This window comes from Solanum lycopersicum, chromosome 3 (genome assembly GCF_036512215.1).
Source record: "Solanum lycopersicum chromosome 3, SLM_r2.1".
Classification (NCBI taxonomy): Eukaryota; Viridiplantae; Streptophyta; class Magnoliopsida; order Solanales; family Solanaceae; genus Solanum; species Solanum lycopersicum.
The window spans coordinates 30827449-30841651 of NC_090802.1; the positions used below are offsets into that span (position 1 = coordinate 30827449).

Consider the following 14203-nt stretch of genomic DNA (forward strand, 5'->3'; position numbering starts at 1 on the left):
AAGGTTACGCTTCTTTTGGCTACCACTCGAAAAATGTTGCATAATGTCCAAAAGTGTAGCCTTTTATCAAAGGTTACACTTGCTAGTTTAGGCTAAATTTTATTGGGGTGGCCGAGGCCTACAATGGTGTAGTGTCAACTTTAATGTCATCGTAAATGAGAAAGTCAACATCAACATACACATAAATATTAATGTGAACATCAATGTAAATGTCAGTGTGAACATTAATGTGAACGTCGATATCAATGTCAACGTTAACGTCTATGTGAAAATAAACATTAACATGAACGTCAATGTGAACGTATAAACGAGAATGTATACGTGAACAAAAATGTCAATGATAACGTGGACGTCAACATGATCATCAACGTGAACATGAATATGAAAGTTAATGTCAGTGTCAACATCAGCATCAACTTAAACATAAACATCATTGTACATGTCAATGTGAACGTCAACAACAATGTGACGTCAATGTTAACTTTAATCTAAACATCAACGTAAACATGAATGTCAACATGAATTTTAACATGAACTTTAACGTGAATGTAAATGTCAACATGAACATCAATCTGAACTTCAACGTGAACGTCAATGTGAATGTTAATGTGAACGTGAATGTACACATCATTGTCAATGTCCATGTCAACGTCTATCTCATTATGAACGTTAATATCAATGTTAACGTGAACATCAACATCAACGTAAATGTCAATGTTAATGTAAATGTCATGTGTTGACTAACGTCAATGTTAACGTGATCGTCAAAGTAAATGTGAACGTAAACGTCAACATCAACAAGAACATCAATGTCAAACTAAACTTTAATCTGAACTTTAAAGTCAACGATGGCATCAACATATGTGTCAATGTCAGCATGAACGTTAATGTTAATGTCAATATAAACGTCAATGCCCACTAGTTGGTAAACTCAAACCTGATCCTCAATATAAATGTAAACCTAAACGTAAAGGTCAAAGTAAAAATGTACGTCAATGTAAACATCAACGTCAGTGTAAACGCTAACGTGAACAGGAATGTAAATATGAACGTCAATGTGAATTTCAATGTCAGTATGAACGTCAATGTCAATGTCCACATAAACGACAATGTGATGGTAAATGCGAATGTGACAATCAATATCAACATAAACATAAATGTAAACATACAAATGAGCTTCAATATGAAGGTCACCGTGAATGTTTACGCCAACATAAATGTCAACATCAACATGAATGTCAACTTCTATGTCAATATCTATGTTCATGTGAATGTCAACATCAACATCAATTTTAATGTCAACATCAACGTCAATGTCAATGTAAATGTGAACGTCAATGTGTACACCAACGTCAACATAAATATCAACATCAATGTGATCGTCAGAGTAAATATTAACGTAAACATAAATGTAAGCGTGAACCCTTAAAGTGAACGTCGACATTAGTGAAAAAGTCTATTAGCATGAACGTTAATGTCAATGTCAACGTCCATGTACACGTCAACGTGTTGGCAAATGCGAATGTGATTGTCACCATCAACGCAAACGTAAATGTAAAAATGAACATCAATGTGAACGTGAAGTTTAACCTTAGTATAACCATCCACGTCAATATCAACGTTATATGAACATGAACGTCAATATAAAGCTAACGTCAATGTAAACTTACCCATAAACATCAACGTGAACATCAACGTCAATATAAATATAAATGTTAGTATAAATGTCCACGTGAACATGAACTTCAACATTAACATCAATGGGAACATCAGTGTGAATTTCAACATAAACCTGAATGTCAACGTTAACGTTAATGTAAATGTAAACATGAAGATATATATGAACATCAAGAGGAACATTAATATGAATGTCAACTGGTAAATCAGTGTGAACATCAACATGACCATCAATGTCAACATGAACGTTAACGTGAACGTGAATGTGAACTTCAACATCGACGTAAATATGGACGTGAACATCAACATCTACTCAAAGGTCCATGTAAATGTCAACATCAATGTCAACATCAATATCAAAGTCAATGTCTCATATGAATCTACTCTGAAAACTAGGGTTGTTCCCCATTAAATGTTCCCTGTCACTAGCTTCCAATTATCTTAGGTTGGTATGTTAGCTTGTAGATTAGGCGTGTAATGTGATGTTTGTGATGAATATATTCATGAAACTTTGCTCGGAATTGTATGACTGATAATTCAAGTCTTCCGAAATTATGTGAAAAATTATGTGTGTGCAATATGTAAGACGTGACATATAATGTTGGTTTGAAGATCGAAAATGACATGTTTTATGGTTGTATTTGATGTGCACAATCTTGTATAGATCATGTTCATATGAGGTGTAATATGGTTGATTGGAGTGGAATAACTCTTAGCTAAATGTAACTACGTAACTATACTTAAAAACATACTAAATGATCCAGAATTAACCTAAGAACTAATGTATAAATGTTGATAAAAAGGAGTTGAAAGACATGACCAAATTTCCAGAATTTTATAAGCTTGGTTTCGGCCAAACAATGATGAACAAATCTGAAATTTTAAATGAATATGAAATAGGTGAGGTCGCTAGTGATTGAACTCGAGACCTCACAAAAAAATCATTAAACAAATAAATGAGGAAATGGGGTTAAGGGGAATCAAACTTGGGTGACCTTGACTGAATATGAAAATATTTCACTAAGGCATATTTTAATTAATTAACATAAAAAGGATTAAGGCACAGGGGATTCAAACCCGAGTGCCCTTAGTCGAGTCTCCAAATTTAAAATGAATATAAAGAAATGAGAGGGGTGGGATTCGAAGCCACAACATATCGGTTAAACAAGAGAGTAAAGAGAAAAATTAATGGATAAAATAAAAAATGGAGAGTGGGAAATGAACCCCCAAGCTCTTGAATGGATGAGAGAGTTAGGAGAAAAATAAAGGAGAAAATAAATGTGGAGAGTGGGGATCGAACCCACAACCTCTTCGATATGTGATAAAGTTAAGAGATTTAAAAGAAAAGTAATGAACTTATGGGGGATTGAACCCACAACTTCCTTGACATAAAAGAAAAAAGAGAGGAGAAAAATTAATGAAATATTATGGGGTTGATGGGGATCGAACTAGAGTCCCACAAATCTAAAAAATGCAATTATCAAGTTTAAAATAAGATTAAGTGTTGTCCAAGGGATTCAAAATCGACTTTCCTTTCCCAATTCCGTATTGACACATAAGTAATACGTAAGTAAATTTTTAATAAATGTTGACTCTAAAGATTAAAATAAATATCTTGGCATATCTACAAGATGCATAGGTCTTGTACCACATGATATTGGGTAAACATGAATCGCTTAGACAAACTATGAATGAAGCCTCATGGCTTGTATGCGTGGACTCATAAGTCTAGCATACGTCTAAAAGTAAGTGAACCTATGATTTATGTGATAAATGATGTAACTCTAGAAGGGTCAATTAAGAGCGTGAAACACATTAAATGGCCAAGTGCATTGGCATATGATGAAATTAACATTCACGTGAACGGGTGAGTAATTATGAAAAGCAAATGCGTTAAAGTTAATGAATGAGGTGACAATATGATAAGAGGCTAATGTAAAAGATGACAACAATCTCAAATGAGCGTAAATAAATGTTACCAAACCGTATTCACCTATGACAATGTAATACTAACAAAGAGACCAGTCTCTATAAACACTCTAATGAATGTATTGAAGTTAATGAATTCTTAATACTAATGATAAGATGAGAAATAATCTAATGAGCTATGATGTTCTTATGTTATATGTCAGCTTCCATGATGTATGAGATGAATGTAAATAGAACATTATACTGAGCATCGATAGACTACCTATTAGCGGTGATGCCTTACTTTGGGTAGGGCGGAGGTTCACGTAACTCTCATGAGTATCCTTATATCTCCTACTTTGAACCTATACTATGAATATAGGGATCTAGCAGGGTTCAATTCCCTATATACGCTAGCATGTTTTGGTTCGTTTTGTCGGTGATTCCACCACTTTTCGGTGTGGATATTACAAAATTTATGTCATGATGCTCACATGATATATGTTGGCTATGTTTAAAGTTCCCAATTAAAGAATGAGGCTAGCCTCAACGAATGCACATAATAAAGGAACGATACCAAGGTGTTATGATGGGATAATCAAGAGGTGAGTTAGACTTAAGTAAAAACAATGTTATTCTTCGTTATTGCACAACGAACCCAATGAGTGTCTTAAACTGCATCCTAGGTATGACTGGTGGCTGCACTAGTATATGAAAGAATGAAAATGAAGTACGCATGAATGAACGAAACATACTCTGTGTTTATTAAAGAAGGCTCCCTAGTTGAGGTCCCATATGTTGAGCCCTCATTTTGGGAAGTTCTAAGGTAAAGTCCATGATTCCAAGGTCTCGTAGAATATTAAAGAATTATATGAATAATGTGATATGATATGTGCAATATGTTATGTGCTTCTTGTAAAATGATAAGTATGATGATGCATGTTACGCTCATGGAATGACTTTCCTAATCTAAATTTGGCAAGTCCACTGACTTTCCTAATCTAAATTTGGCATGTCCAATGACTTGACTTTCCATAATTCATATCATTAGGAGAGAGCTCTTCTTAATCATGCAAGTCTTTTGTGTGTGCTTTCATATACCCACACTTAGTTTAAGTGAGTACTAATCGCATACAACTCTATACTTTTAAGTGTAGGCACAGGCGGACGCTAGAGGTTACGATACAACGCTGCAGATATTCGGACATGGATCATTGTAGGCCCTCATGCTTTCGAGGAAGCTGGCCAATTATATTCTAGCTTAGATATAGGTTTGAGTTAGTGGAGTATGTTCCACTAGTGTTTCATTTCCCCTTTCATTTCAGATTTTGTTTTGGTGCCGTTTTGGCAAGGATACATTTAATACAATTAGGAACTTCTTCTTATATTGAGTATTTCTATATTTGATGGTTGATTTATGAATATCTGTGATTTTAAGTATAATGTGTTTCTCATTAAATAAGAAAACTAAAAGTTCAAATCTTTCGCTAAAATTAATCTAGTTGAAGTAATGATGACATATGTAGACTTGTCTACAACCTTAGAGAGGTCAACGAAGCTGGTCTTATCTGGGGTCTAGATTCTGGTCGTGACACATTTTATCCATATCTATAGCCAAACTCTATAGATCTAAGGAAAACCAAATGTTAATCTTCATTTTTTTCCTTAGATTTATGAATTATTGATCATCCCCATCCCAAAACGATTACATAAATGAACAGAATTCTTCATGGACTATCATTCGATATAAATTTTAAGTCCAAATTCCATTGAAAAATTTCGGGAAAAGTTTTCTGGCAACCTTCATTTACCTGAAATTTATGTCAATCCCCCCTCCTCTGAATCACTATCTGAATCTGTGCTTATCGTTTTTTGTTTGACCATATAAGTCGTTTGGTGTCGGATTTTGTATTTCTTTTATTAATGTTCTTTAAATTTATCATGTTGATGTCATTGCTTGAAGTATTATTATTTTATAATTATTTATTTCATTTTATGTTTATGTTTATTTTTTTTCTGCCTTATTTTGTTGTTTTTGATCATTAAAATAGTTTAGATGTTTAGTTTTGTGTTAGTGGGTCAATTTGTTTAGGTCTTGATGAAATGGGCCAACATTTTGTGCCTATTTTAGAATTGTTCAGATGACCCATTAGCCATTATTCAATGAATGAATAAAAGAAATGGGTCATCTAAATGATATTTTGGGTTTATATTTAGAATTTTTCTGATGATCAATTAGCTATTATTCAATCAATAAATAAAAAAAATGGGTCATCTAAATGACATTTGAGCCTATTATTTTCTGATTACCTACATAACTATTATTCGAATAATGAATAAAGTAAATGGGTCATGCAAAAGGGCAAAAGAGTCATTTAATTAATCAGAAATTAAAAAAATATTTTAGCTATCTTAGCTGGCACCTTAGGAAAACAAAGAGTCCAATGCATGCATTGACTCTTAAGTTTTCTAGAAGAGTTGGGGGTTTAATGGTAAACACCTATTTAAATCACTTCTTCTTTCATTTGGAGGGGACAAAAAATGAGAGGGAGAAAAAAAAAGAACGAAAATTGCTAGAAAAAAAGAACATAAGAAATTTCTTCTTCTTTAAAAAAGTATTTCATCAATGGTGGTCTTTGAAATTCAAATAAGTCTGCTTCCACATTTTTGCTTGTCATCAAGTTTCGATATTTCTTTTTACATTTCACAATAAATTTTTAATTAAAATATTTTCTTTTATGTTTTGATAAAGTTGTTGGTATTAAATTGTTTTCTTATTTAGTGTATTTTCATTCTTATGTGATTATGTTTACTACTATGTTATTTAGTTTGTATTTTTTTAGTTGGCTTAGTCTATAGTGATTCTTATAAGGTTATGTTTATTATTATGTACATATATATTGTTAATCGTGTTTATTTTAAATTTTACCTCTTCATTATCAAGTAGACTCAAGTTTTTTCCAAAAAAATGAACGAAACAATATAACAATCACAATTTTTTAGGTTCTGGTCATTTTTAAAAGAATAAAAGAACTTTAAAATAAAATAAAAAATGTAAAACTTTCAATTTTTACAAAAAGGATTAGTCTGGTCATTTTAAAAAAAACAAAAATAAAAATAAAAATCCGGTCATTTCTGCAAAAGTGTAAATCTAGTTATTTCTGCAAAAAAAATGTAAATCGTGTTATATCTATAAAAATGTAAATCTAGTTTTTTTAGGCAAAAAAAAGGTTAAATCTTGGTATATCTACGAAAAAGTGTAAATCTGGTTATTTCTCTTAAATAAATATATGAAATGACTATTATAATAAAAATACAAATTTGTCTAATATGACTTAATAATCTAACAATTAGATAACATTTGTTATTTTTTGCAATCTTCCTTCAAATAAGTCAATGTGGTCTTTGGGAATAAAATAATTTTTTTACTAAATTTGTTATTTTTTAAATTTGATCAATAATTTAAAAAAATGAATAACACTAGTTTTAAAAGGGGGTTTAATTATTATTTTGTAAAAGAATTCTCTGTTTGTTTTATTGCTATTGTCAAGTAGTAATAGTTGAATGGTTATTTGTTTCTTTTGATTAAAAAAATATTAATAGCTAAAGAGAATTATTTTCTTGTCTATATGTTGCAATATATTTATTTAGTCATTTTTGTCATTAATGGATAAAAATTTGAGTAATTAATTATCAGTTGTTTTTTTTGGAAAAATAAAACTTCAAATACCACTATATGTTCGGTTATGATTCTTGATGTGTATTCGCTTTCTAAAAAAGAAAAAATAAGGTCTTCTATGCGGTTACGCTCCTTAGCCAATCAATTTTTTTGAAAAAAATAATAATTAATACAAAATTTCCCCTTTTATCCAAAAAATATTTTTGGCCATATATAAGTTAATAAAGCGATCGTGCTAGAACCACGGGACTCAGAAGATGCCTCATACCTTCCCTCTGGTAAATAGAATTCCGTACCAAATCTGCGTGTTTCGTAGACTAAAAATAAAGAGATTTTTATATTGATTTAGAAATTACTGGGTGACTTGGGATACCTAAAAAACTCAATTGCAAGTGGCGTATATAAAAGTATGTTATTTTTTTAACAAGTCATATCCTCAATAATTGTAAAATAAAAATGGAAGAGGTGTGACAGATATGGCGACTCCGCTTGTTTAGAATTCGAGCTTTGCCCATAGACTCTTTTTGGATATTTTTTTTATTTGGATAAATTTTATGTTTGTTGACTAGTTGTGTTATTTTAGTAATTCATTGTTTTGATATTGTATTTTATTCTCTTGCACACCATCTAAGTCTCTGGAAATTTTTTATACACTGTGTGAGGATACGCTCCACAAGACTTCTATCTAGGATCAGTCAGTGTGCGGTTACGCTCCTTATTTTAGATTGTCACACTTGTTTGGCGGTTTTGGACCACCAGTTAAGCCGAAATAAGTCTGCTACCAGTATACTGGCCCTTCCCCGCTCGATCTATCCGCTTGAGAGTAAGCCAGTTTAGACATCTCTCATAAATGCTAATCCTAGAAAAATTGTCTCTGATGTGTTTTTCGCATCATGTGCATTTGGCCTAGAAAAAAATAAGATATATACCCGTTCTAGACCAAAATGTTTATTTTATGTGCTATGTGAAAATAATTGGTTCAGAATGCCTGTACATTGTTGACAAGCTTCAAAATATCTTGTGAATTTTTTTTATATATATATAAGAAAAAAATCAAAATAAAGGTGTATTCATCTAAGGGGCATGTTTTTTATGAACTATGCATGCCTAATTCTCACTAAAGAGATATACTTAGGCATCTCCTCTCGAGTTGGTGTTTGTAAAAATGTGTGTTTATTTTTTTTATTTTTATTAATTTTCAAAAACATTTTTTTTCTTATCTTTCCTTCCTTAGTTAGAGTTTGTCATAAAACATTAATTGGATTCTTAGGTACAAATGGCAACTTCGACTAAAGGACATAGTTAAAAAAGTCCTAGAAGCGAAGGAATTCCAAAGTTCATGATGGTTTACACTATATTGAAAGATTTATGGAAATAGTGGACAAACATGGGGAGTCATGAGAAAAAGGGAGTAAAGGAACATTTGGGAATCTAGTGCATATAATAGAGATTGACCCTAGAAGGGATGTAATCGAGGCATTGATTCTTTTTTGGGATAAAAAAACTTTATTTAAAATTTTCTAACTTTATAATGACACCAACTTTGGAAGAAATTGACGTCTTCATGGGCAAGGGGTCTAGTGTTCGAGGTGATGAAATACAGAATAAAATACTTATAATTCCAAAACATGTTGATGCCAAAAAGTTCTTTGAACTCCTCACGATCAATCAAATAGAAAAAGAGAGTTTGAAAAATGGGTGTGTCTCATTGGACTTTCTATACTAGAGGTAGGCCAAAAGGATGGATTGAAAAACTATTGGAACCTGTTGAGCAACCAACGGGGTGATGAAGCTTGGAAGGCAACATGATATTTCGCATTAATGGTCGCATTTTTAGGGCTCATTGTTTTCCCCAAACGGGAAAAGGATATTGAAATTCGTTTGGCTAGTGAGGTGAAGGCGTTGACTATGATAGAAAGTTCAATTATTATATTCATGATCCTGGCAGATATGTTTCGTGCATTGAATAAATGTTTAAGTGGAGAAATGTACTTTGAAGGATGTAATATTTTGCTCCAAATATGGATGTTGGAACACCTTTATCACCATGATTTTACCCCAAGGTTTACCCTAGACTGGTGTAATTACGTTTTCTCCATAAGGAAAGACAAGCCAAAATTGATTTTCCAAAAGGAATCATAGCATGTGAAGACAATTTTTTGGTAATCACATCTGATGAAATAGTGTGGAATTATTACTGGTTCCAACTAAGGATATCATTGGCATGTCTATTGGTATCTCATTTATTTTGTTAATTGGTCTTAAAGATATTCAACCCTATACCCCTCTTCGGGTTATGCGTCAGCTGGCCAGAGTTCAAGAAATTGCAAGGTTTGCATATGACACTTCACCAGGTTTTGCCTATAATAGAAAAGATATTATAAAGATTTGGTACGGGATTATATTTTCCGACCTATGTGAAATGGGTTTTGGAGCAAGATAAAGGAAAGGTTGTTCCTGGGTACCTATCGTGGTTTTGTGATCTAATGTCATTTGGTGAAACTCCCGAAGGATCCAGAAGAAGAAAAAGAGATCAACACATTATAAGACACTTGGAAAAAGAGTTGGAGAAGGCCAAAGCAACCATTGTCGAGCAACAAGTTCAGGTCCAAAGAGGAAGAAATCACTAGTTAGAGTTGCAAGATATGGAAGAAGAATTGAAGAAAGCGCGGGAAGATTAGCCCAGTTAGAGAAAGAATTGAATATTAGAATCGACTTGGCATGACACATAAAAAAGGAGCAGAGTTTTGAGATAACTCGACTGAAGAGGGACTTAGTGGCATCCGAATAAGTCGTGCACTATCAAAAGGGAGAACTTAAGTGGCAGAAGGAGAAATTCGAGAAAGAAAGGTCATGTTGGATGCACCATTTAGAAGAATGTAAAAGAAAAATAAGCTATTGTGTTGATATTGAAAAGGGTCAAAGATAGATGGTCATTGAGAGAAAAACACTTCGCCATCAACTTGAAGCAGCATAATGGAGAGAGGTCCTCTTGAGAAACAGGCTTGGTGATCATCAGCTCGGTTAAATGACTGTCATCAAATCATGGGAAAGGCTATACATCAAATTCAAGAATTGACAGAGCAAAGCTTATATGTTATTAAAAATCATCGTCATATGAATGATAAAGAAATGGTTGATCAAGCACTAACCGTTGTCCCCCATCTGCAAAAGGTGTTGCTAAATATGTAACAGACTTTGGGAGGAAAAAGAAAGCCCAGGAAAGTAATGAAGATTGAAGAGAAGTTTAGTTTTTTATTCATTTTGTTTTCTTGATAGACTTGGTGTTTTAATCTAAAAATTGGTATTCAAGGATATTATGTTGATCTGGGTTGTGTTTAAAACCATTAGTTTTGTCGTTCAATTTGAAGTTTTTTGAAAATGAATGAAAGGGTTTTCTTTCTTGCTATTCCTAATTAATCTTGTTGAGTTGTCTGAATTTCTGAACTACATAATGATCTTATTCATGCGGCAACATGACATGTAGGAAACCTCCAAAGTGTCCGATCAGAATTTCTCTTTCAAAACTTCTCCTTCTTCCAAAAAAAAAGAGGACAATAAGCAAAGCAAACAAGGGATGAGACAATGGCCTTCTGAACCTATGTTACTATGTGATTAACAAATGTGTGATTCATTTAAAAAATTGTCTATCCCTAATGAATTTGTTCATCTCACTTCAACTTTAGTAAGCTTTTGGTGGTTGGTTTGTCGTGAACTAGAAGAACACCCCTTATTTACTGGTAAACAAGGAATTTCTCCAAGGGGTAGAAAAACTGTAAAACAAAGTAAACATACTAGTATTAGTAAACCTAATACAAGGGCAAGGAGTAGAGGAGTTTGATGATCAAATTAATTTGTTGGAATGCTAGGAGCATCAATACCTTTGGTGCCCTGGAAAGGTTGATTAATCTTAGGAAGCTTCACAATTTATCTTTGATTGCTATTTTAGAACCATTTTCTAATCCTTCCCAAATAGACTCTTAAAGATTGCAGATGCTAATGAAGTATAGTCACAGTAATCCAAATAATAAAATTTGGTTATTTTGGACAAATGAGGTGTGTTGTAACATTGTGGAAAGTTCTAAACAGAATATTACTTGTGAAATCAGTCATGAGGAGTGTAGTGAAAAATTTCTTATGACCTTTGTCTATGCTAAGTGTAAAGATCAATTGAGGAAGCCTCTTTGGGAAATTATGTTTAAATGGTCTGCAACTAGCTATCCTTGGTGTACTATTGGAGATTTTAATGTTATCTCGTCCACTCAAGAAAAATTTGGAGGAAGACAGTACAATATCAATAAAAGTCTTGAGTTTATTAGTATTATTGAAGCATGTGGTTTAGTTGATATGGGGTATAATGGTCAGAATTATACATGGTGCAGCCACAGGAAAGATGGTGCTAGGATTTAGAAAAGGTTGGATAGGGGTATGGTGAATGACAAATGGTTAGATAGGATGCCTCAAAGTCACATTACTCATCTTCCTTCAGTGGGATCAGATCACTCTCCTTTATTGTTTGAAATGAGTAATAATCAGATATTTGTTATTAAGTACTTCAAATTTCTCAATTTTTAGACTGAGAATGATTCCTTTTTAGCAACAATGGAAAAATGTTGGAAAAGGAAGGTGAGTGGTGATCCAATGTGGATTCTACATACAAAATTAAGGAGATTAACTCAGACTTTAAGGTGTTGGTCAAGGAAGGAATATGGTGATGTATTTGAAAAGGTTAAATATTATGAGGAAGTTGTGCAAAAGGCTGAAGAAGATATTATTAGAGATAACAGTAATGAAAATAGAGAAAAGCTGAAAGGTGTTAATGCTCAATATATTAAGTATTTTAAACTTGAATATTCAATTCTCCAACAAAAAACTCAATTACAGTGGTTAAAAAAAGGGGATGCTAATACCAAATACTTTCATGCTCTGATTATAGGAAGAAGAAAAAAAATGGTTATTTCTAAACTAATGAATGATCAAGGTGGTTGGATTCAAGGTGAGGATAATATAGCCAATGCAGCCTGTGAGTATTTTCAACAAATCTTCACTGGGAAATCTGAAAGAATTCAAGAGGAGTTGCTAGAATGTATTCCTAATATGATTTCACATGATCAGAATTCAGATTTGGATAGAATGCCTAGTGAAGATGAGCTGAGAAGGATCATAATGAGTATGAATCCTAATTCAGCTCCTGGACCTGATGGTATTGGTGGGAAGTTTTATCAAGAGTGTTTTGATATTATTAAAGAAGATCTTATGGCTGCTGTAACTTCTTTCTTTAATGGTAATATTATGCCAAGGCATATGACTCATGCTTGTTTAGTTTTGCTACCTAAAATTGATCATCCAAACAAGTTGAAAGATTACAGACCAATCAGTCTTAGTAATTTCACTAATAAGATAATTTCAAAAATTCTCAGCACTAGATTGGTTGTCATATTACTTGATATTGTTTTTGAAAATCAGTCTGGCTTTGTTAGAGGAAGGAGCGTTTCTGAAAACATTATGCTGGCTCAAGAAGTTATCCATGGAATTAAATTGCCTAAAGAAGGGATGAATGTTGTTATCAAGCTGGACATGGTCAAAGCCTATGATAGAGTTTCATGGGCTTATACTTGTATAGTCTTAAGAAAAATGGGGTTTAGTGAGCTATTCATTGATAGAGCTTGGAGAATTATGAGTAACAATTGGTATTATATTATGATCAATGGGAAAAGGCATGGTTTCTTCCATTCTACTAGGGGTCTGAAGCAAGGAGACCCTCTATCTCCAGCTCTTTTTGTTCTAGGGGCTGAAGTGTTTGCAAGACATCTGAATCTTCTTTATCAAAATCATCAGTATAAAGGTTTTAATATGGAAAGTAGAGGACCTCAGATTAATCATCTTAGCTTTGCTGATGATATTATTATTTTTACTTCTACCAATATAAGATCTTTACAGCTTATCATGAAGATTATTGAGGAATATGAAAGTGTTTCTGATCAGAAAGTCAATAAGGAAAAGAGTTTTTTATGGTTACATCTAAGACTAGTAATACTATTATTGAGGATATCAAAATGGTTACTGGTTTTGGCAAGAAGAGCAGCCCTATTAATTACTTAGGGTGTCCTTTATACATTGGTGGTCAAAGGATTATTTACTTCTCAGATGTAGTAGATAAAGTGATCAGGAAAATTTCAGGCTGGCAATCTAAGATTCTCAATTTTGGGGGCAAAGTCACTCTTATTAAACATGTATTGCAATCTATTCCAATTCACACCCTTGCTGCTATTTCTTCTCCAAAGTCTACTCTTAAACACATTAAAAGATTAATGGCTGATTTTTTCTGGGGTATGGACAAAGATGGAAAGAAGTATCATTGGGCCTCATGGGAAACTTTGGCTTATCCAACTGTTGAAGGGGGTATTGGAGTTAGGCTGTTAGATGATGTTTGTAAAGCTTTTCAATATAAACAGTGGTGGGAATTTAGAACAAAGAAGTCTTTGTGGAGCAATTTCTTAATGTCTAAGTACTGTCAAAGAGCTAAACCAGTGGCCAAGAAGTATGATACTGGAGATTCTTTGATGTGGAGATACTTAACCAAAAATAGAAATGAAGTGGAATCTCTTATTAAATGGCAGATTAAGTCAGGTTCTACTTATTTCTGGTGGGATAATTGGTTAGATATTGGAACTATTGCCAATCATTGTGACGATATTTCTAGTTTGAATAATAGTAGGCTGGCTGATTTCTTCATAGATGGTCAATGGAATGAAAGGTATATTAGACAACATGTGCCTCATATGCTGATTCCTCATATCTTGCAAACAAGTTTTGATTATGAAGAAGGTGTTGATGATACTGCTATATGGACACCTGAGGAGAATGGAAGATTTTCTATTAGCTCAGCTTGGGAAATTATTAGAAAGAAACAGATTCCTTATCCTATTAATACTATTA

At 32.9% G+C, this 14203-nt stretch overlaps 2 protein-coding genes across 2 annotated transcripts; both read right to left on the minus strand.

Moving 5' to 3' along the window:
• Positions 1 to 488: 488 nt before the first annotated feature.
• Positions 489 to 1444, minus strand: LOC138347529 (uncharacterized). Its single transcript, XM_069295824.1, has 2 exons — positions 992 to 1444; positions 489 to 740 (listed from the first exon to the last, which is right to left on the minus strand). The coding sequence occupies exons 1-2, from the start codon at positions 1442 to 1444 to the stop codon at positions 489 to 491; spliced, it is 705 nt and encodes a 234-aa protein (XP_069151925.1).
• A 222-nt stretch (positions 1445 to 1666) lies between these two features.
• Positions 1667 to 2086, minus strand: LOC138347530 (uncharacterized). Its single transcript, XM_069295825.1, has 2 exons — positions 2062 to 2086; positions 1667 to 1986 (listed from the first exon to the last, which is right to left on the minus strand). The coding sequence occupies exons 1-2, from the start codon at positions 2084 to 2086 to the stop codon at positions 1667 to 1669; spliced, it is 345 nt and encodes a 114-aa protein (XP_069151926.1).
• Positions 2087 to 14203: the final 12117 nt, after the last annotated feature.

Excerpts from the sequence above, each read along its gene's own strand:
- LOC138347530 (XM_069295825.1), bottom strand. The coding sequence starts at position 2,086 with ATGGGGAACAACCCTAGTTTTCAGA. Across the intron at positions 1,987-2,061 it reads GAACAACCCTAGTTTTCAGA|ATGTTGATGTTCACGTCCAT; the intron begins GTAGATTCATAT and ends ACCTTTGAGTAG.
- LOC138347529 (XM_069295824.1), bottom strand. The coding sequence starts at position 1,444 with ATGTCGACGTTCACTTTAAGGGTTCACGCTTACATTTATGTTTACGTT. Across the intron at positions 741-991 it reads ACGTTGATGTTTACATTGAC|TCAACACATGACATTTACAT; the intron begins GTACATTTTTAC and ends CATTGACGTTAG.